Here is a 26,713-nt window from a genome sequence, read left to right as displayed (position 1 = left end):
TATCCAGATCTTGAGTGTTGGAGTAGCACGGGTGCACCTTACCATAAATTTACCAGTTTAAACTGAAACCAAACTGCTAAATTATTGGTTCTGTCAAGTTGCTCGATGTAATTTCCATTTCGCTGTTAGAATGGTTGCCCCAGACACTATAAGCAACCAACACAATCTCCCTTATCTACTACAGTGGGTCTTATTTGACTTCAAAGAATTTACCAGCAATCATAATTAAATATCCTGAGTAGCTCTACAAAGCATCCTTACTTTGGTGCCAAGTATTGTTCCTATCAATGGGTCAAATGTGGGATATGCAACATTCTTACCAGGTAGTTCAAACACTTTATCTTCAGAAAACTCTTGAGGCCAACTATGAAGTTTCTTAATGGCTGTACATTAAGCAGTGTGAGCAAGTGCGCTGCTTTTTTTTTTTTTTTAAACCTGTGTTAAGGAAGGTCGACTGAAAGCAGGAGATAAGCAGCAATGGAAACACCCAAGAGTGGTTGGTACATTTCACTTCTATAATATGCGGTTGTGACCACTGCAAACTTAGCTTTTGTAAATACTTTAAAATATGTTTTCATCATGAGGTCCACTAAAAAGGCTCTGAGTGATGTCAACTCAAGACCCCAACATGCTCTACCTGTTTACCTACACGTGGAAAACTAAAAAAACGTCAGGCAGACGTTGTGACCAAGGTCATCAGGTGAAGTGAGGCTAGTATTGAAAAATTCCTTCACGAAGTGACGACCAAGAGTCCGGACCATCAAGTACGAGGCAGTGAGGAAAACTTTTGCCTGATGCCCCTCCAAAGAAATCTCAGGAGGAAGAAAACAGTTCTAGCGCCAGAAGTAAACATATTCGGGTTTTTCCTGCTCAGCCAAAGACCTATTAGTTTAAAATATTGGACCTGCAAGACATACGCAAAACCTCTCACGTCACAGCATTCCTACACTTCTTTAAATTTGGATTGGCGGGTTCTACCCTTAAGGAGATGTTATTTTTTAATTTTTTCGGTACCAATACCCTAATCGGCTTCTCTAGCAACCGGATCCTAGAAGCATTTACGCTCTCTTTGAAAGCCCATCGCTCCCTTCATTCAGCGAACAGCGTGTTGAGACGTCTAAAGGAGCTGCAACTCCAAGGCAGCCGTCACCAACCTGCGAGAGAAAGGCGAGACCTCGATATTTTTCGAGCCAGGAGCGACCCACACCGCACCATGGGGGCCGCCATCTTGAAGCGTACCCAGTGAAACGCCGGCCCGGGGGTGAGGCTCGGAGGAGGGCGGGACAGAGCCCGCCCCCGCCGGAAGTGGGAAGATCACGTTGGACGCTTTCCCCCCTGCTCGAGTCCCACAGTTGGTGCAGTCCGGCCCGGAACAACATGGCTGTGGTCTTTCGGCCCTTGGAACGGCTGCGGGCGCCCCGTCCTTCGTTGAGTCCCGGGGCGACGGGCTCGGGCTCCGCCTGCTTCCGCCGCGCTCTCGGAGGTACCCGCGGCTTCACGCTGCGGAAGGAGGGAGGGTGGAAGAGACGGGGGCGTGAAAACCCAGCGGCGTCTGTCTTTGGAGGAGGCTGGTGCGCCCTTTTCTAGCTGCACGCGAGAGCATCCTGGTTTGCCTTCACCTGGTGCCTGGAAAGCCACGGGCAGCTAGGGTCTGGACTCGCAAAGTCCCACGTTGCCCTTTGAGAACATTCCTCATTCCTTGGGTGTCCTTTTCTGCAAGGTTTTGGTACGGAGTTTAAGAGATGGGAACCCGAGCCACGCTGCGTACATTCTAAAAGACTCGAGGCAGGCGCCCTCATCCCCCAAGTTATTCCTTACCACCTTTCTGAAAATATTAAACGTGAGACTGCTGAGTGACAGTAAAAGTATTTGACGTTCTGTTGGTCTTTTACATAAATGAATTCCTTTCTTTCAGTCAGCGTCCAGTGACAGAAGTACACATCTTTTCCCTGTCTACAAAGTAGGAAACAGTCAGGGTTGTCACTTGCCCAAGGGAGCTGGCAGATGACTATTTGAACTGAAGACCCGGGTCTGACAGCTTCACAGGACTGCCTTTTCATAAATGGCTGTTTTTGTTACTACCTTATCGTAACAGAACTCAGTGCATGCTTTATTGGCCAACCTTCATCTGTTTTTAATCTCATGCACAGCTAAGGATGCTGAAAGAAGGATACGTTACAGGCTTGCTAAGCTGTGGTCAGTGATTTCTGATTTAAGGCTACTGGACTCAGTACCGAGTCTTCAATTCAGAAGTTTCAAAACTGGAAGTCATGATGTAGCTTTTTCCAGTATCCCATGCTTCTCCCAAAGTAAAGGAAAGTGTGTGTGTGTGTGTGTGTGTGTGTGTGTGCAGTTGCTAGACCTTACTACAGGGTGTGTGTGTGTGTGTGTGTGTGTGTGCAGTTGCTAGACCTTACTACAGGGCAAATACCCGTTTGTCCTTCACATCTCATCTTGTCAACCAGTCTTCACACTCCCTTAATCACCACATTCTTCCAAATGTAAGACTTTTGCCAAAATATGCATCCAATAGTATACCGGTGTTTGTTTCCCCACCACGAATACTATAATATATATACCTCCATGGATGGATCATTGTTAATGTACTAAGTGAAGATGAGTTCATTAGAGGCAACCAAGCTCTTATGTTATTTGCTAGGGGGAAAAAACAGTCAAAATTATTTCACTTATTTTCTTTTTCTCATTTCTAGCTAAAAGATACCTACTCACAGATAGCGTTGTGAAACTAAGGGAATTTCAACATAAGAAGGTGGCTGTTGCGTATAACCTTCCTGGCACCAAAGGTAATGTTATCAGTTTTACAAATTATTTTATCCATTGTCTTTCAAATTTCCTCTTTGTCTCTAGTCATTCTTTCAAAACCCCTCAAAAAGAGAGAAGAAAGTGAACATTTGCTTAATTTCCTAGTCTACCTTTTATCTCATACTCTGCTACTTAAACTCTTCTCTTAGCCCTGCCCCCTGGGATCCCAGGAAATAGTAAAATTAGCCCTGTAGCTAATCATCTAGATCTGTGCCCCTCAGGATAGGATTTGAGGACTGGCATCAACATCAATTGGGAGATGGATGGAGATATGATTAGAAAGGCAGAAGATGATTTGTATTCACTAGTTCAAGATCCAGGTGACTGGCTTTCCAATGTTGGTTAATCCTTGGTGGAACGTAGCCCTTACTTGTAGGTAAATGAGACCACAGTGTAATAGTGCATTTTGGCTTTTTTTTTTTTTCCTGTAGAATCTGGGATTTACTTTGAAAAGTCCATTGTGTTTAGGGTGTATAGAAGAATCAGCACTAGCAAACTATTGGTATTTGTTGGGCCTGATTGGCACTTGAGGGTTATTATATTGTTTTTTGTTTTTATTCCTACTTTTGAGAGAGAGTTCAGGATTTAAGAGTGATTGCTGCTGTTCAAGAGAAGCTGAGTTTGGTTTGTAACATGCACGTTGGGTGGCTCACAACTGCATAGAACACTACCTTCAAGTCACCTGATGCCCTCTTTTGGTCTTTGCAAGCAGAAATGTGCACAAACCCATGCTCAGAGGTTTAATTAAATGCATTTAGTTAAAATACTTTTAAATTTTAAAACACTAAAAAACATCTTGCAATCTTGCTGCATTCATTCCCTCTGTTTTACAGGTAGAATTTTTTTAGAACTTCAAATTCCTTTATAAGGATATCTAAGACTTCTGGCTTTTCTTGTTTCCTTTTTAAGAGAGCTCTTGTTTGTCACTGTTGACTTGTTAAATTTGTTCTTAGATGAGTTACATCCGTCCGTGATACATACTAACCACTCTCACCCTCCACTCCCTGCCATCCCTTCCAGAGCCTTCTCTCCCTTTCATGTCTGTTAGCTTGTCTTGTGACCTAGTGAAATAAGTTGATTTCTTCAGATCGAGGCCCAGCTCTCTTTCCTGTCATGCCAGATGCTGTAGAGCTGCTGGCTGGCACTTCATGCCTCCATCCCTCCCATCCTGCGGTCCTCTCGTTGCTTCTTACTGATCCTGTGGTGGTGCCACTGTGGAATCCAGAGATGAACCCTAGCAGTCAGGGAGAATACTTTTATCTTCACTTGAGTGCACCCAGTGTGGAGTCACTGAAGTTTTTAAAATTTTTATTTCTTTCACATATTTTTAAAGATTTTTTTTTTTTAATTTATGTATGTTGGTATTTTACGTGCATGTCTGTGTATGTACCATGTGGTTGCAGTGCTCACACAGACCAAAAGAGGGTGTTGAATATTTTAAAAGTGGAGTTACGGATAGTTGTTAGCTGCCATGTAGCTCGAGAGCACTGAACCGGAGTTCTCTGCAGGAGCAACAAGTGCTCTTAACTGCGCAGCCATCTCTTTTTATCTTTTTATCTTGGGTGTTTTTTAGCTATGTGAGGTTTGCAGTTAGGAAGGACTCCCTGCAATTGTCTGCTATGTCTAATTGCCATGGTCTTCACAAAGCTATGACAGCTGTGAACGTATTCTGAAATTCAGTCTAAAAGCCCATGCCTATCTACTCTGTAGTCAGACTGGTATTCACATAGTTCTGACCCTATTTCAGCACTTTAGGAACCCACAATGACATTTATTTTCAGGCCACACTTTGTACAGACTGTCCCATCACGGCGTTTATTGAGATTCCCTACTTCCAGGAAACCCTCTGTCTTGCTCAGAATAACAACAGATGTGAGAACAAGACTCTTCCTGCTGTGTTGGTATCATTCATTCACTTGCCCTGTATGACAATAACCTGCCTTCCTGCGTAGACTTAGCTCTGCGGGAGGAGCCATAACTGTGTGAGAGAGGCATTGCTCGGACTATGATTATGTGGTAAATACCTACTATATGGTAGGCCCCATGCCAAATTCTTTCTGTACTTATCCTCATGCAATCCCATGAGGTATAGGCACCATGGACTTTGCTTTGGGCATGAGGAATGGTATTTCACAGACAAGGGTCTTTTCATAGTGTGTGTCAGGTCATCTGTAAAATGATCACCTGGTTCTGAGGGGAAAGATTGAAAGTTCCAGTGCCTTGGTCACAAACCATATAGGTCTATCCTTGTACACCAAAAACATGTGACTTGGCTCTCGCTCTTATATTGCAAGTGTACATCAGTAGCATTCCTTCAAAGCTCTGGGCCTTGTAGCAAATCCTTGGCAACTTCTTGGCAACTCCTGAACCCGGAAGCCCTACCTTTTGCTTCCTGCATTGTGTCTCACAACAGTGTTAAGGAAAGTACTGCTCAGAAGCCGTGCTCCCTTTGGTGTTTGTTCCCATAGAAACACTACTCTAGAGATTGTCATTAGTGCAAAGACAAGGGACCAAAAGAGATAGTGATGACCTGAAAATGGTTCTGTCGCTAAAGAGTGCTAGTTTTAGAGAACTGGTTTTTGGTTGGCTTTTGGTTGGTTGTTGGTGGTTTTATCTTTGTTGTTTTCCCTCTTTTTTTTTTTTTTTTTTTTTTTTTTTGGCTACTTTCTTATAACATAGTAAAGACAGGCCATGAAGATGAAAGGGGAAAAGCTGAATTAAATGCAAGACCACAAACTATGCCTGAATTACTTGGTCTAACCACTGGCTAACTCCATTGTAAATTCATATTTTTCTTTTACTTCACTTCTTGCTAATTGATGGTTTGAGGATCTGGCTATATTTCCTCCTCTTATGAGTCATCTGTATTTTACTTATTGGGACTTGAATGGTAGTTGTCCAACTTGAGAGTGCCTGAATATCACCCAAAGAATTCCAGAGACACCGCTACCCCCTCAGTTTGTGTTTTCCAGAGACTCAGGTGGAACATGGCCCAGAATTGCCTACGACACAGGTCCTTGGAGACCGTCGTCAGACCCCACTGCTCTAGACATGCTGGCCAGTGAAGCGAGCCATGACATGAGAGGTACCTCTGGTACCTCTCAGCTGTGGCTAGGCTTCCTGTCACTGAGGTCAGCCTCCTTGCAGTCCCGCTCATCCTGAGAGATTGTGCTTCTTTACAGAAATCTATTTCAGAAACTTGGAAGAGAAGTTGACCCAGAACAAACTCATTTTGAAGGAAGAGTTGAAAACCTTGCTTCACCTGTGTCAGTCCCGGGAGGATGTAGAACTGGCGAAGGCTGTCATTTACAGGTGAGGCATCTCTTGAGAACCCCACCAGCCTTCATCACCCCTTGCTCTGCCCTTCCCAGGGCGAGCCCATCCACCGTCACTTCTACATACCTTACCCAAAAGCCTGCCTTCAGCTACGGATGTTGATACTTACTCAGGGGCCAAGTGTAGAAAAGCAGCTCAGACACCACCAGCACGCTGGCCAGTCCTCCAGCTCCCATCCCTGGCTCCTCTGCAGCCTCAGTCACAGAGGAGCCTTTATTTCTGCATGGTCTGTCACTTCCCCTCTCCCTGGCACCAGTGGCCTCCTTGCCCTCCTGCCCGCTCTGTCTGCTTTTAGGTATTTCTAGAGAACTCTGTCAGAAAGGAAGCACTGCACAAACCGAGAAGATTTCCCTTGGATTTCAGATGCTTCCATGCTCCTCGATGTGGTCTCACCCTTTCTCCCTCTCATGCCCCACTGTCCATTTGCCTGGTGTAAGCAGCACAAGCCTGCACAAAGCTGGGAACTGCTGGGCTTTGGGGCAGCACCGCACACAACTCAGTTTCTCCTAGCTAAGGCGATTTGTCTGGCCATACTGATGTTGGATGTAGGGAAAGGGATCCCACTTCTGGATAGTTGGGGCAGCAGAACGTGTTGGGTAGACTGGAAGTGATGGGATTATCTTTAAAGCCAATCTGCAAATATTTACTTATTTTCATAGGCTTTTTAAAATGCTAATGTTGTATGGTTTGGGTAGGTTTTCTTTTATATAGTTCGGGTGGGTTTTTTTTTATTTGATTGATTTTTGAGACAGGCTTTGCTACCTATCCCAGGTTGGCCTCCTGTTATCCTAGACTGGCCTTGCATGCACAGTTTTCTTCCATTGGTTTCCTGAATGCTGAAATTACAGCCATGTGTCATGACACTTAGTTCCTCTTAGTCCCAGTTATTACTATATAAAAGATAGTATTCTCTAAATTAATATAACATACTCTAATCTTAACTATTTATATATTAAGAAACCATAATTTAGTGGCAATACAGTATTCCACCATATACTAACTAGGTATTTTAAACAACTGTTTCCTGTTGTTAGAGATCTAAATTACTTCTAGTTTTTCCTCAGCACAAATAATGTCATGGTGAGTAATTGTAGAAAACTTAGGTACTCTTGTTTCTGTTTGGAGTCAGAGAGTGTGTTAATCAGTTTTTTTATTACTGTAATGAAATACCTGAGACAATCTACAAATGAAGAAAGGAGATTTCTTTGATTCACAGTTTTGGACATTGTAGGGCATGACACTGGCATCAGCCTAGGTCTCCTAAAGGTCATACTGTGCTGGTCAGTGCTGGTAAACAGTCACATCTCAATATCAGAGGCCAGAAAGCTGGTGGGACCAGACTCAGGCTTTTATGATAACTCCTCTAGAACTTGAGGTGATCACGTGAAAAATACTTAATCCTTTTTGAGAGCAATATTTCCATTTGGTCTAAGGACATCCCATTAGACTCCACATTGGGCAACCAAATTCAAACTATGACACAGCCTACCAATAAACCTGCAGGTTGTGTCAGCAAAACTAATTTTATGTTATCATTTGAGACTCTCTGGCTATTTTTCTCTTATATTTTTTTCTTACCCTAAAGCCATAAAGAATAATACAACAGGATAAAAGTTCTGTATACTCTTTTTGCTTTTATATTCACCATACACATCCAAAGTGTGACTGTAGTTCTCTGCTGAGGCTCACGACATAACCCAGTTGCTTTTGGCACTTTTGTGAACAGCTGAGGAGGTTGGAAGAAGGGCTAACCAACCTGTTGTCTGTCTTCCTGAGACGTGCTGAGCTGAAGCGGAAGCTCCTCTTTATTGAGCCACAAATGGGAGTGACGTAGGCCTCCTCATAGCCTTATTCTGCTGTTGTTTGATTTACTGGGAGATTTCAGATCCGCCCTGTTATTGGTGTCATTTTGAATGTGGATATCAAATCAGGGAAACTTTGGCTTTCTGTTTTTAATCTGACACAAGTTTGTCATTTACTGAAATACTTACGGATATTGAACGTGCCTTATGTTTTTACATGAGCTAACGTTAAAAGAATTGCCACCTGCCAAGCAAACCGTATCCAGTTTGCACAAAACTGGAATTCTTATTTCCACTTCACAGATGAGGAGCTGTTACTCCAGATGATTCATTGATTTACTCACAGTTACATAGTCTGTAAATAGAAGAGCTAGATTTGAGCCAGCACACCGAAGCAGTCTGAGGTCCTTAATCGCTATGCTTTCTTGTCTTTAATAACTCAATTCTCAAGTATTATAATGAAGCAGGTCACATGTTTACTGTCACTGTATTTGGCCTGTGGTGCTTACAACACCCCAGCCCTAATACAACCCAGCTTTCCTCTGTTATTCCAGCAGAAGGTGAAATGTTCTCTAGGAAAGTCTACATTTTAAAGTCATTTACATCATGAAAATCTGACTCGCATGGAATCAGGAGGCTCTCCTTTGGTCACCAGACTGTCATCGCAGATGCCTATAGCAGCTCTGGCTGGTTACTGGAAGTAGTTTTCTGCTGGTTAGTTTCAGATGGCTGACTGGCCACTTGTAGACCTTAGGCCGTGTAGTCAGATGGCACTGCCATTAAAATTAGCCTTTCCCTGGGACTGAAAACTTTAAAAGTGCATTTAATTTTTTTTAGCAAATGAACTTAGAATAGCAGAGGTTGATGCTGTATGACATCCTATGTGGGCACGGTGCCACCTGAGAGCAAGGAACACCTCCCAGCTCCTGTCCTTTGTTGTGTAGGTGGGGCCCATTCTGAGGAGACCCCACTGTGTCTAACATGCTTGTGCTCATTCCTGGCCCAGCAGGTAGTTGCTTAATTTAGGGGATGATTACAGTGTGTGTGTTACTTCTTTTATTTCACAGAATGTGTTGGCCTCTAACAAAACTTCTTTGTTTCAATGCCCAGTATACTAAACACTGGAATTCCTGATTTTATTCAAATCCTTGTTTCTCCTAAACTGGGAGTTCCTTATTCTTCATTGTGTTCCCAGCATCTAGTAGAGTGCACATTGCGATCTGTGTCTGTCCTTGTGTGTGTGCTGTATGTGTGTGTGTATACATATGTGTGTGTACACATATGCATGTATGTGTGTGTGCGTGTGTGCGTATACATGTTCATGTGTGTATATGTTTGCATCTGAAGGTGCACATACATGGTTAGAAGTCACAATCAAGTATGTTTCTCAGTTACCCTAAACCTTGTTTTTTGAGTTCCACATGCATGAGCCTGGCTTTTACATGGGTGCTGGGGATCCAGACTTGGGTGTTTCTGCTTGCTGGTTGAGAGCCACTCATTCCTGTATCTGTTTTTGCTATGCCCATCTTTTTGCTCATGGAGTAACTTTAATTGCCAGGTACCATGCAGAAAACAGAAATCTCACTTTGGGGGAATATAAGTTTGGGCCCCTTTTCATGAGGCTGTGCTATGAGATGGACCTGGAAGACTCTGCTGCAGAGCTCATCAAAGACAAGGTAACTTTACTCCTTCCCCGCCACTGCGGCCTGGCACTCTGGGGCCATTAGGAAAGAAGTCCTTTCCATTGCATATTGTTTACTGGACCTGCAGGGAAACGCTACTGGGCTGAACAAACAAGCTCTCTGCTTTTCAGTGCTTCCTTGGAGTTGACTCACAAACAGACTTAAGTGTCTCAGGAAGTGAGACACAGTGCAGAAGTGATGTCCTGCTGGCTATCTACTTTGGATGCAGGTGGTGACCCAGGACACATCTCAGGAGTTTCTATCCTGCATCTACACTTATTTTTGTGTTCTTTGTTTTTGACTGAAGACTAAAGTGGTCAGGGTTTAAAATACTTTTATATATTTTTGTTTTCTTATTCTAAAAAAACAAAACATAATTTTGCATACCCATGAGATAAGGGTACTTTCCATGCAAGCCTGATGACCTGAGTTCAATCTGTGTAACCTGTGTAAATGTGGAGGGGAGAGAATCGAGGACACAGTGGTCCTCTGACCTCCATGGCATTTTTCTTTGAGACAAGTAACCCAGGCCGGCCTTTAGCTTGAATTTTCCTGCCGCGGCCTCCCGAATGGTGTGATCACAGATATGTACAACCCTGCCATTAGGGTTGCCCTTCTTTAAGAACACCATGCATGCAGAAGATGGGCGTAGTGTATTAATGAGTAGAGGAAAGGTAATTGAAGACCAGTTTCACTATTTGATATTATATTCTAAGAAAGAAAGGAAGGAACAAATGAAGGGAGGGAGGAAGAAAGGAAGGAGAGAAAGAGAGAAAGAAGGAAGGAAGGGAGGAAGGGGCTGGGGAAATACTCAGTGGAAAAAGTACTTAAAAGGAGTTTGCTGAGTTTGCTCCCCAGAACCCATATTTTAGAAAAGCCAGCATAGCAATACATACTTACGATCATAACACCTAGGAAGTTGAGATGTGGCTTCTTGGGGTTCATTGACTAACTAGCCTAGCCTACTTGTGCATTCCAAGTCCATGAGAGACTCTGCCTTAAAACACAAAAGGGGTAGAAGCAAGCAAAGAAAATGATATACAGGGTTGTTGGCCTTCACATACACTGACATACATGTGCATACCTATCCACACATACACATGGTTACAGTCTAGTAGTATGTGTGTATTAAAATCTGGAAAGTAAACTGTGTCTTCAGGGTAAGAACTATTAAAATCTCACTTTTTATGTAATTTGTGCCCATTTAATATTTTAAATAATTATTTTAATGTCACAATTGAAAGACAATATAAACTTTATTGTTATGCCAAAGCTATGAATATGACAATAAAACCAAATGTGAGTAATTTCTTAGACCTTATATATGGAAACTCCATGTGTAAGAAGGTCTTCTGTAGAACAGAGTGAACTAAATTAGAACTGAGGCCTGAGGCCTAATCTTGCTTCTATAACAGTTTTCCTTCCACTGTCTCTATATTCTCATCACTGGCCTCTGTAGCCCCTGGTGGTGACTGAGACTATGGCTTTGTTTTTCTCACTTCTCTTATTCCCTTGTTCACTGTCTCCCCGACCCACCTAAACTCTCCGAGACTAAAACCCAACTAGCAATTATAGCGGACTTTTTTTTTTTTTTTTGAGACAAGGTTTGTCTATGTATTCTTGGCTGTTCTGGACTCGCTTTGTAGACCAGAGTGAACTCACAGAGATCTGCTTCCTTTGCTCCCAAGTGCTGGGATTAAAGGCATGTGTGGCTGCTGCCACCGCCGCCGCAGCTGCTGCTGCCGCCGCCGCCACCACCACTGTCTTGTTTATCGGTCCTTTTTCTCAGCATTTAGGATCTACACGGTAGGCTCTCATGAAAGAACAAGGGAGAAAACTACTTAATGATGTATGAATATCATCACATTATGTCATTCAAAATGCTGTGATGTAAAAGAATTGAACTGTTGTAAAACATGGTGATGATAGTAACATAATTTATCCTTTAAAGTTTATGACGAGAATAGATCTTTAAGTTTCTTGAGTAGGTCTTAAGTACTAAATGTTACCTGACTTAGCTGTTCTGCTTTGGGTGTATTTTAAAAACAAATATAATGATTTAAGTACAGGATGGTTTTGTCTATTTAATATGTTAAAAATAATGTTGCGAGCCACTGTTTCAGAAGTAGATAATTGTGTATCACATGCCTGTGCTGAGTACAGTTGGGACCTTCTCTCCTTTATTCTGGAATCAGCTTGCTGCTGCTATTTGGTATTACTCGTTGGAAACAGGTTCACAGCCACGTTCCTACTTCTTCACTACTCAGGAAACCAAGAGTTTTCTTGCTTCTTGTCTAATGGGGCCATTCCCAGAGCTATAACAGTGTTCAGCAGTTAAGCTTTAAAAAAAAAAATCCTTTGTACACTACACTACTAGAGAATTTAGGAAGCCACAAAATAAAACTTGTAGATAAGATGTAGGCCCTGCAAAGTGACTCATGCCTTTAATCCCAGTACAGGAGAAGTAGAAGCAGGTAGGTCTCTCTGAGTTTGAGACCATCCAGTGATCTACATAATGAGTTACAGAACAGCCTGTGCTACCTAGTGAGACCTGATCTCAAAAAAAGAATAAGTATGTGGCATCCCCTTAATAGTCTTAACTTTTGACCAGACTGTATTGTTTCTCTTCACTAGCATTTACGAGGTTTCTTCCTAGACTCAACATCATTCAATATTTTGATGGATATATTATTTACCAAAGGCAAATATGAAAGTAAGTATTACATACAGTCTGTGGTTATGGAAAAACTTAGTGGACCAGCAGCTGGGGTGGGAAGGGCCGTAGAAGTGACCCTTAGGCTCCTACTGAGGAGCCTACTGTGACCTCACTCCTTAAATTTGAAAACATCTCATGTGTGGTGGCTGAAATGAATCACCCCAGGTTATCTAAAACCCCAGCAGACTTTCCTCCTCCTGCTTGACCTATGGTTTAATTCAACACCTAGATAATTGCTATTTAACTGTGAGGAAGGGCTTTTATCTTGATGAAATCTGCTTTTGGTAAGTGGTGCTGAACTGGTTAGAGCTTTGGCAGCGGCCCGTAGGCGCTGCTTTTAACCCTGCTGGCCACTTTTCCCTTCTCACAGGTGCACTGGAAGTGTTGATTGAAATGAAAAACCAGGAAGTAAGGTTCAGCAAAGACACTTACATCCTTGCTTTTGCAATTTGCTACAAACTGGTGAGACTATTCCCCTTAACTCTCAAGGCACTGGGAATTGAGTAGTAGCAGAGAGGATTTTTCTTTCTTTCTTTCTTTCTTTCTTCCTTCCTTCCTTCCTTCCTTCCTTCCTTCCTTCCTTCCTTCCTTTCTTTCCTTTTTTCTTTCTTTCTCTGGTTCTCCTCTATTTTCCAGCTGGAGCAATTATTTTAATTTTTAAATGTGTCCATTTTTAGAAAACTCAAGTTAGCCTTGTCAGATAATTTTATTATGGGGAAAGTGATCATTGCCCTTCTTTGGCAAGCATGGCAGTCTTGAAGACAGGAGACAGGTTCCTGCTGAGCTCCGGAGTCCCTGTAGGTTAGTCTATCTAGACCCGCCTTCCTGTTGCCCTCTGAAAACCATGCCATCCTCCTGGGTGCGAGCTCCACATATGATTGCTGTTTTTTTGTTTTGTTTTCAGTACTGTTGTTTTTTTGTTTTGTTTTGTTTTGTTTTTACATGGGTTTCATCTGTACGCATTCTGTACACCACATGCATGCCTGGTGCCTGTGGAAGCCAGAAGAGGGTATTTGACCTCCCAGATACAGAGTTGCACAGAGTTAAGAACAATCTTGTAGGTGCTGGCTATTGAACCCTAGTCCTCTACAAGAGCTGCTCTTAATACTGCACCATATCCTGAGCCCTGCTACCACATAGATAGCCTAACCTAATTGCAAATGGTCTTGGTATAACTTAATTTTTTTCTTTTGTTTTTGAAATTATAATGTAATTATAACATTTCTTCTTCCTTTTCCTCCTCCCAAACCTTCTGATATACCCCTCCTTGCTCTCTTTCAACTTCGTGGCTTTTTTAAATCCGTTTTTACATGCATGTATGTATATGTGTAGATGTGTGTATTCCACAGTACAACCTGCCCAGTCTGTATAACGTGTATGCATGTCATCAGGGCTGACCATATGATATTGGACAACCAATGGATGTGCTCTTCCCTGGGAAGACTGTTTTTCCACTCTGCACACTCCTTAGTCTCCTGTAATCTTTGCGTAGGGCTGAAGCCTGCGGCCTTTCCTCAGTCCACATTGTCATGTCTACTGAGCTTAATTTTTCAAGTGACTTCGGGTAGGCTCTGGGAAGTTATTACAGAAGGAAATCTGAGATACTAAACGCGGTTAATCATTACATTTAACAGTTCATGACATTGACTGAGCAATCCCATCTCCTCACAGAATAGCCCGGAATCTTTTAAGATTTGTACTACTTTAAGAGAAGAAGCCCTAATTAAGGGAGACATTATCTCCAGGAGAGCATCCTGTTTTGCAGTGGCATTAGCTCTCAATCAGGTAAGGCCTTGGGGCAGAGGAGACAGAAGGGGCTTAGAAGTGGGCAGGATATTACTGCTTTTCTTTGTTCTTGTTTTTCATTTGTTTTTGTATTGGAAAGAAGTTCCATAAAAAAAGTAATTCCTCTCTTTATCACAGCAGTTTGCTGCTATGCCTATGCCTGCAAATAACCTTTTTACTTGTAGCTGAAGACCCAGCATGCATTTCTATTTAGATTGGTTGGGCCAAGATACTGTGAAGACTCAGAATGAAGCTGCAGTCTAAGGGAGTGTCTTTATTACATATGCTTCCTGTGCTGCGTCCTCAGATCTTTTTAAAGTAGTTCTCTCCAAAGTTAGATGAGCAAGGACTCCTGAGTCAGTCCTTGCTAGTTAGATCCATCTGCTATTTTGTAGTTGGAGCCTTAGCATTCCTTTAGTCCCTTATCCCCTCCCTCACTGACAAATGAAGCAGCCAAAGCCCAGAAAGAAAGGTGAAACCCTCGAGATTGATCTGGGTGAAGGACAAAGTGCAGGAACACCTGCTGTCTTAAACCTCTGAGATTCCCTGTTGGAAGACCGAAAATATATGAAGTACTTGGCACATTTGCTATGTGAAAAATGAAAATCTTACGATATGAAACTGTAACCACACTCAGTTATTGCCCAGCTGGCCAAACAAGGCTGGGAGCTTTTACTTAAAACTGATTAGAATAGGTACTTAGAACTGACAGGATGATGGTTTCCCTAAGCTGGGGACGGCTTACGAGGGTACACCGACCAGGCACCAACTGGGCATGAGGTGTCTGGTGTAGCAGTTCGCCTGTCTGTCTGAGGAAGTTGTTTCATGTCTTCCTACTCTGCTCAATGACATGTCTCAATACTGAAGTCTCATCTGAGACACGTGTCCCAGTCTTTCTGTAGCTCTTGCAGAATGCAAGAGTGCTCTTATGAATGCAGATAAACCTCCTGCCATGTGTTTGAATCTTCTAGCTGAGCTTTGTTCAGGACTTCTTATCACTCTTCCCTAGCATCAGCCTTGTCTAAGAGCATCAGCCATTGTTTCTGTTCATTTTGATCACATTTGCATCTGTGTACCAACACCTTTTTAGTCTATTTGAAGTTTTTCTGAATCATTTTGGTTTAGGTATATCTTTTATATGTTGCAGAACTTCAACTTGGCTTTCCAATAGGACATTAGTCTTTCTTAATCTGTTTATATTCATATGACAAGTGGGATCTTAGGTGGAATTATATTTGATGCTTTGAGTGTTTAGAACTTAAAATATTTTCTGGTAGTTGGTTTTCATTGCTTTATACTACTACGTTACTTTTAAAGTGAGGTTGGTGAATTTATGAATGAAGAAGAAGGACAGGTGCTTAGAGAAGGACAGTGACTTCTCTGCTGTGTCTGTGAAAGGAAGGACAGTGTTTTTCTGCAGGCGGTTTGCTCAGTGTGTAGATAACTAGGTGCCAGCCAGTGAGGCAAACCAGAGCTGGTGGGGAGGCTTGCTCTTCGCGTGGCCCCTGTATTTCCTTGCAGCTACTCTACCTCATTAATACTAGAGTCCTGAGAAACCTTGTATTAGGCGGTCTTCATCTTGAACTTTGGAGAATTGGGTGGAGACGCTGCTCTGAATGGGCTGAGCGCAGCCTCAGCAAACCTTGAGTCACCATCACAGGTCATCCCGTCCTGAGCCCGCTCTACTGCCTAGGCCAAAGCCCTGTTGTTACATGCTTTTCTCAATCTAATTCCTGTGGCAGCAGATACCAATAGTGAAGTCAATGTGTTTTCTTAGTGGAATTTTAGCTGATAGTTACCTTTTGCAGTGTTTGCCTTTCTCTTAAATATACCCAGTTTATTAGCTTTAAAGAAGAAGTGAAGGAGAGGCATTGAATACTGCACTCTAAATTTTTTATACCCTTGTTTTCCTTTTGTGTAGTGTACTCCCTTCCTTTCCAGGTGCATAGCATTCACACAGTTCTGTAATCTAATCTGCACAGTTGTGGGCCTTCGTGTCTTGATGCTTTTTGCTCATTGCCATGGCTTGCTATTCTTCCAGAGTTCCAGACCCTTTGCCTCTAGCGTGCCTTCTTGTAAGTTCATCGAACAAATCATATTACCTGAGCTCTTGACTTTTATTTTTGCCAGATTTAGCATTTTGAGATAGCACCTGCTTTGGAGGGTGTTGGCTGTTTTTAGGCTCTGTCTTCTGTATGTGTCTGGCCCCGGTGCTCCTGTGAGGTCTGTCTGATTTCGTTTCTATACCTGATATATGAAAACTTGTTCCGTTCTCATTTTGTCCTCTGTTTCTGGCACGTCATTGTGCCAGAGCTTCCTCTACTAATCATTCTCTCAGGTTTTGTTTGTTTGTTTGTTTTGTTTTGTTTTGTTTTATTATTATGTCCTTTTCCTCTTTTATTTTTCAAACTTTTTTAATCCACTTCTTATACTGGTTCTCTTTTGATTGCTCACCACTCAAAAGTATAAATTTCTTTTAGAAACTGTTGGCAGGAAATTCACATCAGTGAGGCAGAACCCCAGAATCCTAGTGTGGACGGCAGGCTTTGCGCTGTGCAGCAGCTCCACATTGTAAGCTGCAGTCCTGCGTATGCATGCCCACATAGTTTCTTCCTGGTCTATGGCAACAGGATGTCAGGATGCAGCCTCTTCTCTGCTGCAAATATAGCCTAGTGACGAACCTGCACCACCACTCACCTGTGCCTTCCTAGGGATCCAGATTTGCCCCTTTGTCCTAAAGTTAACACCAGTCACTGTAGGCAGGCACTTAAGTGATAGAGTTTAGGTTGTACTGGTGGAGAACCCCCTGGAAAGTAGAATGTAGAGGCCCTTTCTGTAGCTTGTAGGACCTTTGCCTGATTCCCCCCTCAACCTTGCTGGGCTCCATCTCCAAGGATTCTGACCATATACCCACTTCTGTGGTTTGAGGCTTCACCAATAATGCCAATGATGAGGTTTGCTTTCTGCCTCTCATTGTTCTTTGCCCTGCTCCCCAAAAGTTGGCTCCAGTAGAAGAAAGGAAAATGCCTATTTAATGAAATGCCTCCAGTTTAAAAACTAGGTTCAGAGAGATTGTTGAAAGAAAAGACGCCATGTCTCTGGGTAAAAACCTTTATATAATATTTGTTTAACTTGGTTATTTAAAACATTTCGTTGTTGACTGAAAACCCTGAGGCCCCATGTGTAGGAACATCTGCTTTCTGTAAGTGACCTGTAGGAAAACAGAATGATGGCTGCATGCTTTGGAGTAAGACTTTTGTTTTCTGTTCCAGAACGACGTGGAAAAAGCTATGTCCATTTTCTCTCAAATCATGAATCCAGAAAGTATAGCCTGTACTAACTTAAATGTAAGTGGTTTCCTTACAGTTTAAAGTGAGTTGAAATGTGGTAACATGTCTGCGTGCAATGGCCTGATTGTCCAACACTGTCATTTAGTTCAAAATAATACTCATTTACCAAACTCCATTCTGTGAAGAACCACTCCTGTGAGAGAAGTCATCACCATTGGGTTTCTGCTGGGGGGGGGGGAGAGTTGTTGTCATGAATGGTGGGAGATGGATCTGTTCAGGTATATGACAGGTATACTCTGAACATGTGAGAAGGCTGTAGGTTAAGGTGGACAGACCTACAAGGTTCCTTCCCAGGCCTTGGGTGAAGCCTGTGTGCTAACTGCATCCCATGACTGATCACTCAGTCGTGGTGTGCTTGTGACTGGTAAGCTAGTATGCTTGCTATGCCGCCAGTAGGCACAGTTTGCAGTCCTATTTTATTGTCAGTCTGCCAGGGATATCCACCCTTTAGCTTATCTGGACTCCTGTGCCACCTTGTGGGGCCTTGTTGTGTGGGTCTTTGAGGGGCTACACTCATTCAGTGAAGACATGAAACATACAAACTGAAAATGAAAATTTTCTCCCAGAACGCTAGGAGCACCTTAGTAATAGAGATCACAGCAAACCCTGTCACTGTTCCTCATTTTAAAGCAGTGAGTTAAAGAGAACATATCCCCACTCAGCCAGCCCCACTCAGTACACAGCCCCTTCCCTGTGTACTGAGTGTGTGCGCGCGCTGTGTGGAGTTGAGGAAGACAAGCTCCCAACTATTTATTTATTTATTGTGTGGGTATTTTGCCTGCATGTATATATGTGCACCATATGCATGCCCAGTGCTTATAGAGGTCAGGAGAGGATATCAGATCCCCTTGAACCGGAGTTATGGACATTTGTGAGCTACTCCATGAGTACTAGGAGTCAAAATGAATCCCGTGCTAGAACTACAAGTGTTCTTAACCATTGAGCCATCTCTCCAATCCTTTAAGTTTTCACTTCACTTCTCAAGATCTTGTCTTCTAAAACAATCCAGGGGTTAAGCTGAAGAACAGAATACAGCTTTGTGGAATAGAAATATGTAAGCACCCGTGTGATATGAACTAGGCCACAGCCAGGCAGTAGGTGTCTCGAGACAAGAAAAGGCACAGCCGGGCTGCAGAGTAAACTACAGAGCGTGAAGGAGGGCTGCTGAGGTTGGAACTGAAACATCCCCTGCTGGCTCATGTGTTCTGTTGCCAGCTGTGGGGCTGGAGGGATTAGGTGGAATGACAGTGCTTCCCACAGATTGCTTTTGCTGAGACCTTTGATAAAAGAATACACGGTTGATTGCTTGCTAATAACCACCTCCTACTAGATCTGAGTCCCTGGGTCCAATCTACAGGATTCTTGTCTTAGACTTTGTGTCTGACGTTAGCTTTCTAAGTGTGCCCTGAAAGCTTATCTAGTCCCGAAAGTCCTGTGGGTACTGGTGCAGGGGAGCCTCTGAGGATAATTCCTATGGGCAGAGCTGAAAGTTATTACCTGTAAGTATTACTGTCTCCTCAGAAGCTTGGAGCTATGTCTGAACCCGATCCTAGGGCTTGTTACAAAAAGACTCCTTTTATTAACTTACTCCATGTCAAACAAATGCTGCCAGTATCAAAAACTGCCTACTTCCTGCACCAGGCTAACTGCATCATAACCCCCTCGTCAGTCATCTCAAGAGAAGGACTGTATTACTTTTGTCTTCTTGGTTCCCATTAGCGATGGACAGCTCTTGTGTCCAGTGTGTAACTGCTGTAAGCAAGCACTGAGTGACCTAGAGTAACTAGAGAGTACCCTGCAAGTGTGCTCACTTCCTGTTGGGATGGGATGCTTGCTGGCACCAGCTAGCCACGTGGCTGTGGTATCAGCAAGGAAAAGTATATCTGGGCCTGTGGGGAGAGCTACTGTTGGCATTTCCTACACAAGAGATGAAGTTGCTGGAGAAGCCGAAGAGCCTGAGATAGGCAGATTTTAGGTTTAGTCAAGGTACCAGACTAAGTGCTTTTTGATTTGCTAGTTAGTTTTGCAGAGTTGTGTTGGGACAGCTTTACTCTGTGTGCAGATGTGGAAAGGGGTGGTGCAGGGCAGGTGAATTGCCAAGTTCTCACAGTTAAGTAGACAGCAGAGTCAGGGTTCTAACACTGGCAGAGACTTTGAAGCCCAGAGAGATGAGACCCATGAAGATAGAAGGCTGTGCCACGCCTCACTACTCAAAGATCGCAGGAATGACAAGCATGACCACTACTAGGGCTGGTGGCCCTTTCTGTGGGCCTAGATCACTGTTCATACCCGTCTCTCAGTTGTTACAGAAATGTACTGATTTCTGTTTTCCAAGTGGGGAAATGTTGTGGTGTTGAGAGCCGGAAGAGCTGTGGAGCCTGGGATAGGGTGCAGGGCACATGTGCACCTGCAAGACACTTCCTGTTCTCTGATGTGGGAGGAAAGCCAGCTAGTACCTGGGTAGGGTCAGCGTGTCATGCTCCAGGACTGTGCGTAAGGAACCTTGAATTAATGTTAAATATGATCCCCGGCTTGAATGCCCAAAAGGAACTAGCCACTTTCAGAAAACTTTAATAAGATAGTCTTATTATTTAAGAATCCCCACTTGGGCAACTTCCAAATGTCCACTCTAAATTCCTTGTATTGCATTATAAACCTGTGTCATCATCCTCTGAGATGACCAGAAGACAGTTTATATTCATTGAGGAGGCCTTCAGATTCTGGCTCTTTTATTAAGCCAAGCTTTTTAAAGTGACATAATGGCCCTCAGCTTTTCCAAGACTGTCATCTACTTGGAATCCTTAAACAGTTTGTTAACCTGACAAAAGAGAGTCCGTATTAGCAAAAGTAGATGAAAGTTTTCTTTTTCTTGATCTATTTAAACATCAATGACTTAAATATTTTGCAGCTATGAATTAGAAGTTGAACTTATCTAATCCTGCTCCAACTTATATCTGAATTGCTTCTGTTGCCTGTATGGCCCTGGTTTATTTTTCTAGCTGATACGTGCTACATACTGCATTCATTTAGCCTATGATTTCATTAAGACACATGCATGTTGACTCGCTTTCAGTCTCAGAAGAGCCATGAGCCCTCCTCAGCTGGGCCACTCAGTGTCTCAGGTCTATGAGAGCAGCAGAGGCCAGTAAGTACAGGACAACTTTGTGACTGCATTTGGATCCTTATCGTTTCTCTAGAAATCTGGCATGACATTAACTAGAGACTCAGTTTGGAGCAGAATTTGCCTCGCAGAGGTGCTGACAAGTGACTAGTTTGCCCACTCCTCTTGTGTATTTGCTAATGCAGGCAGATGTTTTAATGCTGTGAAGCTGTTCAGCATCAAAGGTAACCCCTGACCACGATGAGCTGCTTGGCTTGAGATTTTGTCTGTCCCTCAGGAGACAGGAGACCTACATGAGGCTCCATCCTTATGCATGGAACAGTTGGCAGTTAGTGGTGTCTGGAGAAGGTAGAGTCATTTTTCTTCAGGAGTGTAGCCACTATAAGCTACCTAAGACCTAGGAAATAACTCATGCACATGTAACCCTAATAAACTCAGCGGGTTACTCCTTAAAAGGGTGTGAGAACAGGAGGGGTGTGTTGGAAAGAGGAAATAGTCCAGAGGAAGTGGTATGGGAAAGGGAATGTGGTCAAAATGTATTATATACATGTATGAAATTGCTTTAAAAAATACTTTTTTTAACCAGAAGGAAAAAGACAGTGCCTAGAGGATGGGGGTAGTGTAAGACTGTTGTTCCAAGCTGGGTGTGGTGGTGCATGCTTTTAATCACAGCACTTGGGAGGTAGAAAGGTGAATGCGTGAGTTTGAGGCCAGCCAGGGCTATTCAGAGAAACCCTGTCTTGAAAGAGAGAGAGGGAGAGACAGAGACTGACAGACTGAATATGAACGTTGTTCTAGAAGCCTAGCCAGGCCCCACCATCTGCTGTCTGCTTTCCTCTGTGAGATAATGACCTTGCTTGCATGTGTGTTTACTCCTCGCCGTCTGCCATGGTGAACACCTTCCCTGGCTGAGCGCAGGCCGGCGCCATGCCCTGAACCGCCAGAACTGTGAGTTAACAGGCTTCTTCCCTTCCTGCACAGCCTGCGTCAGCTGTCCCAGCAGACAGACGTTACAGAAGAGGTGGGGGACAGTACAGCCAGCTCAGTATGGAGGAGGAGATGCTGCCTTCCATAGGGACCAGGGCTTTCAAAGTGTCTCTTCCATTTGTTTAATAACTTCATCAAGTCCAGGAAACTACCAAGTTTTTATTTCCATGTATACACATCAGTCAATAAAATACAGTATGGTATATTTCCATGGTTAGTTCCTATGCATTTATTCAATGTGAGGTTTTATTCTAATCATTTCTCATGTTAAGCAAGATTATTTAGTCCGTGAAAAAGGAAAGATCCAATTTTATAGAAAATACATTTTGAGGATTACACATTAAATCATAAACAGTGATTGACATTGGTTGATGAATTCTCAGTTATTCTCATCTTTAAAACCTTTCTCTGTGCCTCATTTGTCCTAGTGAGTGCTGATAATTAGAGGGGAAATGAGCCTTGCTTTTCCATGTGCTATGTGTGCCAAGCTGACGGGAAGTGGTTAGCAGTGCCATTTTGAAAGCTTGGTTTGGCACCCAGCTTTGAAGGGTCTTTAATGGGTGCAGTGTACATAGGCAGGCTTCACTGAGACCTCAGCCAACTTCCACTCTGCCTGCCACAGCCTGTGTGCTGCAGGTAACTTAACAGTCCTCCAGCCAGACTTAGGCAATGGCTTGATTGTCATGGCCCTTGATTATAGAGGAAAGCAAGTGGAGTATGTGTGTGGACCTCCCGTGTGCTGGTATTTAACTTAATGTGCATAGTAATGCAAAATGTGGGCCTTGGGAATATTTTTCTAACAGATGAGCAAGTTAAAAGTGGAATTTGCAGATGGTCCAATGTCACATAGTTGGTAATTGCTAGTGTGGAGATTTCAGCCAGGCACCACCCAGGTGTTAAGCAAGATTTCAAGTTATGGTATTTATTTTGTTTTCTTTGTGTGTATGTATGTGAGAGAGAGAGAGAGAGAGACAGAGAGAGAGACAGAGAGAGAGACAGAGACAGAGAGAGAGAGATTCTTCTTGTGAAATTGAGGAATCAAACCTAGGCTTGTGTGTCAGGCACCTCTGTTGTGTGAGGCAGCTTACTAGCCCCAACTACAGTGATGTCATTAGCTATAGGAAAGTACATTTTGGATGGTGAGTGTACATGCAAAGCACTTAAAAAACAAAAAACAAACAAAAGCCAATCTGTGCTAATAAATTAGGGAATAATACTAAGGGGTGCCTGTAAGCGCAGGCTTTTCTCAACATTGAAATGCCAGCTCAGTCTTGTCTGTTCTTTTATTCAGATGTTAATCCATGTCCAGTCAAATATGATGGAAAGCCTGATAAAGATCTTACAGGACACTCTTGACAGAAATTTATCGAAATTTGTGAAAAGACACATGTTCTCAGAGGAAGTGGTAAGTGTGGCCGTAGATGGCACTAAGTGCAAGAGCCCTGTTGAGACGCTCGCCTGGTGTCACCGTCCTGAGAAGAACAGGTCAGACACAGCAGTCTCTCCCTTGAGGTTTCAGGAAGTCTCATGTGTTCATGCAAAGACTGTTTCTTCCTGGCATAATATGGTTTCTGGAATTCTCAGGGAACCATTTCCTTTTGTCTTGCACTATTCCGTAGGTGCCTTTCCTCTTCTAAATAATGACGTCACACCTATCTTAGACCTGTAGAGCGAGGTCCACCACACTCTCATTGTGAGATGACCCCTTTTTGTGGGCTTAGTGTCTTCAACTGTTGACGACGGTCGATTGCTCCGGCCTTGCCACTGCTCTGTGTCTCAGCCCTGGATGGCCGGTGGTGTCCTTGCCATGTCCACCTCGATGTCTTACCTTCAGAGTAGAGTTCCGGACTCTTCCCTCTGATTTTGGCTCTCCCTCTCCTCCCCATCTCAGTAAATCACAATGTCCATCACCATGCTCCTAAGACCCAGGTTGGGAAGGTGACATTAGCCCCCTTTCCTTCAGCTCCTTAGCAGTGAGTCCTTTGCTGCAACCCCACAGTCTGCCTGCCTCATGTGCACTTGCCTCTCCATCTTACCTGTGCTTTTTCCACTCTAAATCAGCCTCCTCTGGGCTGTGACAGGGACTCTGGAATTAACTCCACATTCCTGCCACCCTCCCCAATTACTCTCTGTGCAGCATGTTAAGTCTCAGTCAGACCTTAGCCCTCCTCATGCCCCTAGCTTTTAGGGTGGATTCCAAGCATCTTTCCATGGACTATGTGTGACACCCTGTATAATCTGGCCTGCCCCCAGCTCTTACCCGGTTGGTTGATTCTGTTGGCATTTGGCCTCCCCTGGTTAGGCCTCACTGTAAGGCACATGCTATTTGAGTTCCCTTTATAAGGTAAAATCCAATGGCTTGGTTCTGCTCTTTGTGTGTGGCTTACAGAGGAGAGGCTCTTGTAGGCAGCCATGCCTGTGTGCTCTGGTGTTATCTATATGTGTACGCTGTGCATCTCTCCATGTCTGTTTGTGCTTCTTGGAATATATGAAGACATCATTGTGATGTAGTGATTACTCTTTCTCCAGCTGACCAAAGTGAGGGCAAAACTGAAGGACAACCCCACCCTCACAGCCAAATTTGATGAGATGTACGGGAAGCTGCACATAAATGGCCAAGTCACCACTTACACTTTGGATGCTCTGCTCTGCCATGTCCCCCGGGATAAGAAATCCAACGTGTTGCTGTTAAAGAAGAGAACAATCAGCCAACGGACCTTACAACCTCTCAACCAGGCCCTACTGACTGAGTAACTCTTTCAACCTCCTGTTCTGGAAGAGCTGCTTCAAGGCGCCCACTTCGAGTGAATTACTGGCTTCTCCAAGATGCCAGGCATTTTACTTCAGTGGCACTCTGCCTGTGTTTGTTGTCAGCATGTCTCCCCTGAGTGGTGACATGCTGACCAGAAGAGCTAGCTCAAGCAGGGGAAGCATTACAGAAAGGCAGCTGCCCCTAGGTCAGGTGCCCCAGGGTCAGGGCCACAGCCTGTAACTCAACCCAGCACAGACCTGTAGAAGGAATTCCCCCAGGTCTGACCAACCTTGACTGACCTTTCACAGGAGAGATGCCTTGCAAGTGACGTCCTCGCTGAGTTCAGATCTCTACCATGTTGGAAAATAGCCAACGCCTTGTCTCATCTCTGCCATCGTTTTTCCATCCGCAAAATAATGCTGCCTGTGTGTGCTTAGATGATTTGACATTTCCATTCAAGGTTCAGTAAAGTTAATGTTTCTCTAAAATAAGAAATAAAAGGTACTTGTGCAGACTTGAGATTGTGTGTGTTTTTTTTCTCAGCATATAAACCAAACTAGAATTTAGCTTTCACAACTATTAATGCTAAATTTAAAATGATTATTGCTTTTGTCATTGGCAAGCCAAAAATGCCAATTAAATACATGGAATGCTTGGTTTTGTATTTAATTCTGTAAATATTTGGTCCTGTGTGTCACCTTACTTGCTGTGTATTTTTCTTTATGTGCATTATCATTCCTTTGATTATTACTGCTGTTGTAAAACTTTCTTGACAGCAGGTCACCTTTCTGTGAGCGTCTGAAACACAGCCGTGGATGAGTTGTGCTTATCATTTACAAAAGGTACCAGGAGCCGTCTCACTTGTTCTTGTTTCTGAAGGCCCAGACAGATGTTGAACCCAGCAGAGGCCAGGCGTGCTGCAGACTTGTACTTGAGGCCATATCCAAGTCTGTTCACTTTATTGTTTTTCTCAGCAAGAATTCTCCATTTGCTCAGAAACTTCAGAGCCGGAGAACCTCCTGAGTCTCTCACTCCCTCAGCTTTCAGGTTGAAGAAATGACTTGTTTCAATTGGCAGAGCTAACTTGGGCTGGTACACTAGATTCCTGGTCTGGTGTCCTCCCCGCTGTACGACATCTCTGCTGAGGCTGAACCAGCTCCTCCTAAGATACTTCCAAATACTAAGGACTGCCGTGGCTTACTGGGCAGCTGCAGGCCATCAGTTTCCTCATTTGCTGAATGGACCAGTAGCCAGCGCCCTGGCTTAGAGTGAGTATGAACTCAGTGAATGTGAAGCAGGCAGACTTAGTAAGTGCTATGCTATGCTGTGTCAGCTCTCTTCACCACCTTAGTAGGTGGCACTTAGAATTAAATGAGGCCTTCTTCCTGCTCAGGAAGCCCATCTCATAGGATTTTGCCTATGTTTGGTAAAGCATTACACAGCCTCTTAAAAAAAAAAAAATCTGTCTTCATAGAAAATAATGGCTTCCGAGTATGTCTGGTGTTTTGTAAACAAACAACAGCAAAAGCTTTAGTTTCTTCACCTTCAAAGCCTTAGAGAATAGACCATGCTTCCTGTCCCCGATGTATCTTGTGTCTTCACATAGCATTTAAATGGCTGTAATGCCTTAAATGAATATGGCTCTGATTGTTAGGTCACAACCACTCATCAACAACAACAACAAAAGGAAAAACCACAAACAACTTTGTGAACAATAAATATCAGTCTTCCAAATCCTTGCTTCCCTGAGAGGAAGGCAGCTGGTCTGCTGATGAGCAGCCATCATGCCTGTTTTAAGATCTTCGTGCCGAGGTAACTGATGTGCAGTGGTATAGGTAAGGCCTTCCTTAAAATATGCTAATTTTTATTTTATGCACGGTGTTTTGCCTGCATGTGTGAGGGAGTGGGAGTTATAGACAGTTGTGAGCTTGCATTGAGTGCTGGGAATTGAATCTGGGTCCTCTTCATCTCTCCAATCCCAGTTGTTTCTTTGATCTATAGCAGTGGTTCTCAACTGCATATCAGATATTTACATTACGATTCATAACAGTAACAAAATTACAGTTATAGAGCAGTGAAATAATGGTTGGAGGTCACCAGAACATGAGGTATTGAAGGGTTGCATCATTAGGAAGTACTACTGATCTGGAGGTGCTTGGGAGATGAGTTCAAGAGAAGCAGGGCTGCGTATGCCAGAGTTGATTTTAATAAAGAAATGACTCAACACATAGCAAGGCTTACTGTCTGTCGGGCTCCTGCAGAGCATTCTGGATGCCTGTCTCACTGAGTCGTCAGGAAAACCCTCTGGGCCAGTGTTACCTGCTTCTCAGAGGACAAATGCAGGCTTTGATTCCAGGGA

The 26,713-nt window shown here is 43.5% G+C and overlaps 2 protein-coding genes across 3 annotated transcripts in view; one reads left to right on the top strand and one right to left on the bottom strand.

Moving 5' to 3' along the window:
• Mrps27 (mitochondrial ribosomal protein S27) overlaps window positions 1-1,365 on the bottom strand; it is a 69,619-nt gene extending 68,254 nt beyond the window's left edge. Inside the window, exon 1 of the mRNA XM_021644120.2 lies at window positions 1,155-1,365. Coding sequence (XP_021499795.1) covers window positions 1,155-1,227 — 73 coding nt within the window. The 5' untranslated portion in view covers window positions 1,228-1,365. The remainder of the gene's footprint in view (window positions 1-1,154) is intronic.
• Window positions 1,353-24,873, top strand: Ptcd2 (pentatricopeptide repeat domain 2). 2 transcript variants are annotated; one of them, XM_021644122.2, is made up of 10 exons: window positions 1,353-1,483; window positions 2,712-2,804; window positions 6,006-6,135; window positions 9,520-9,637; window positions 12,278-12,356; window positions 12,730-12,821; window positions 14,031-14,144; window positions 17,417-17,491; window positions 22,894-23,007; window positions 24,132-24,873. In XM_021644122.2, the coding sequence occupies exons 1-10, from the start codon at window positions 1,378-1,380 to the stop codon at window positions 24,354-24,356; spliced, it is 1,146 nt and encodes a 381-aa protein (XP_021499797.1). In that variant the 5' UTR covers window positions 1,353-1,377; the 3' UTR covers window positions 24,357-24,873. The 2 variants fall into 2 exon arrangements, with proteins under 2 accessions (XP_021499797.1, XP_060241604.1); XM_060385621.1 differs by lacking the exons at window positions 1,353-1,483; window positions 2,712-2,804; window positions 6,006-6,135; window positions 12,278-12,356 and having other exon boundaries at window positions 9,527-9,637.
• Window positions 24,874-26,713: the final 1,840 nt, after the last annotated feature.

Source organism: Meriones unguiculatus, chromosome 6, assembly GCF_030254825.1.
Source record: "Meriones unguiculatus strain TT.TT164.6M chromosome 6, Bangor_MerUng_6.1, whole genome shotgun sequence".
Taxonomy (NCBI): domain Eukaryota; kingdom Metazoa; phylum Chordata; class Mammalia; order Rodentia; family Muridae; genus Meriones; species Meriones unguiculatus.
Note: the sequence above shows the minus strand (reverse complement) of the source record. Positions and strands in the feature narration are given on the sequence as shown.

Bases quoted from the DNA above. Each gene is read 5' to 3' on its own strand.
- Ptcd2 (XM_021644122.2), top strand. From the start codon at position 1,378: ATGGCTGTGGTCTTTCGGCCCTTGGAACGGCTGCGGGCGCCCCGTCCT. The intron at 1,484-2,711 runs GTACCCGCGGCT...TCTCATTTCTAG, and splicing joins CTTCCGCCGCGCTCTCGGAG to CTAAAAGATACCTACTCACA. The intron at 2,805-6,005 runs GTAATGTTATCA...GCTTCTTTACAG, and splicing joins TAACCTTCCTGGCACCAAAG to AAATCTATTTCAGAAACTTG.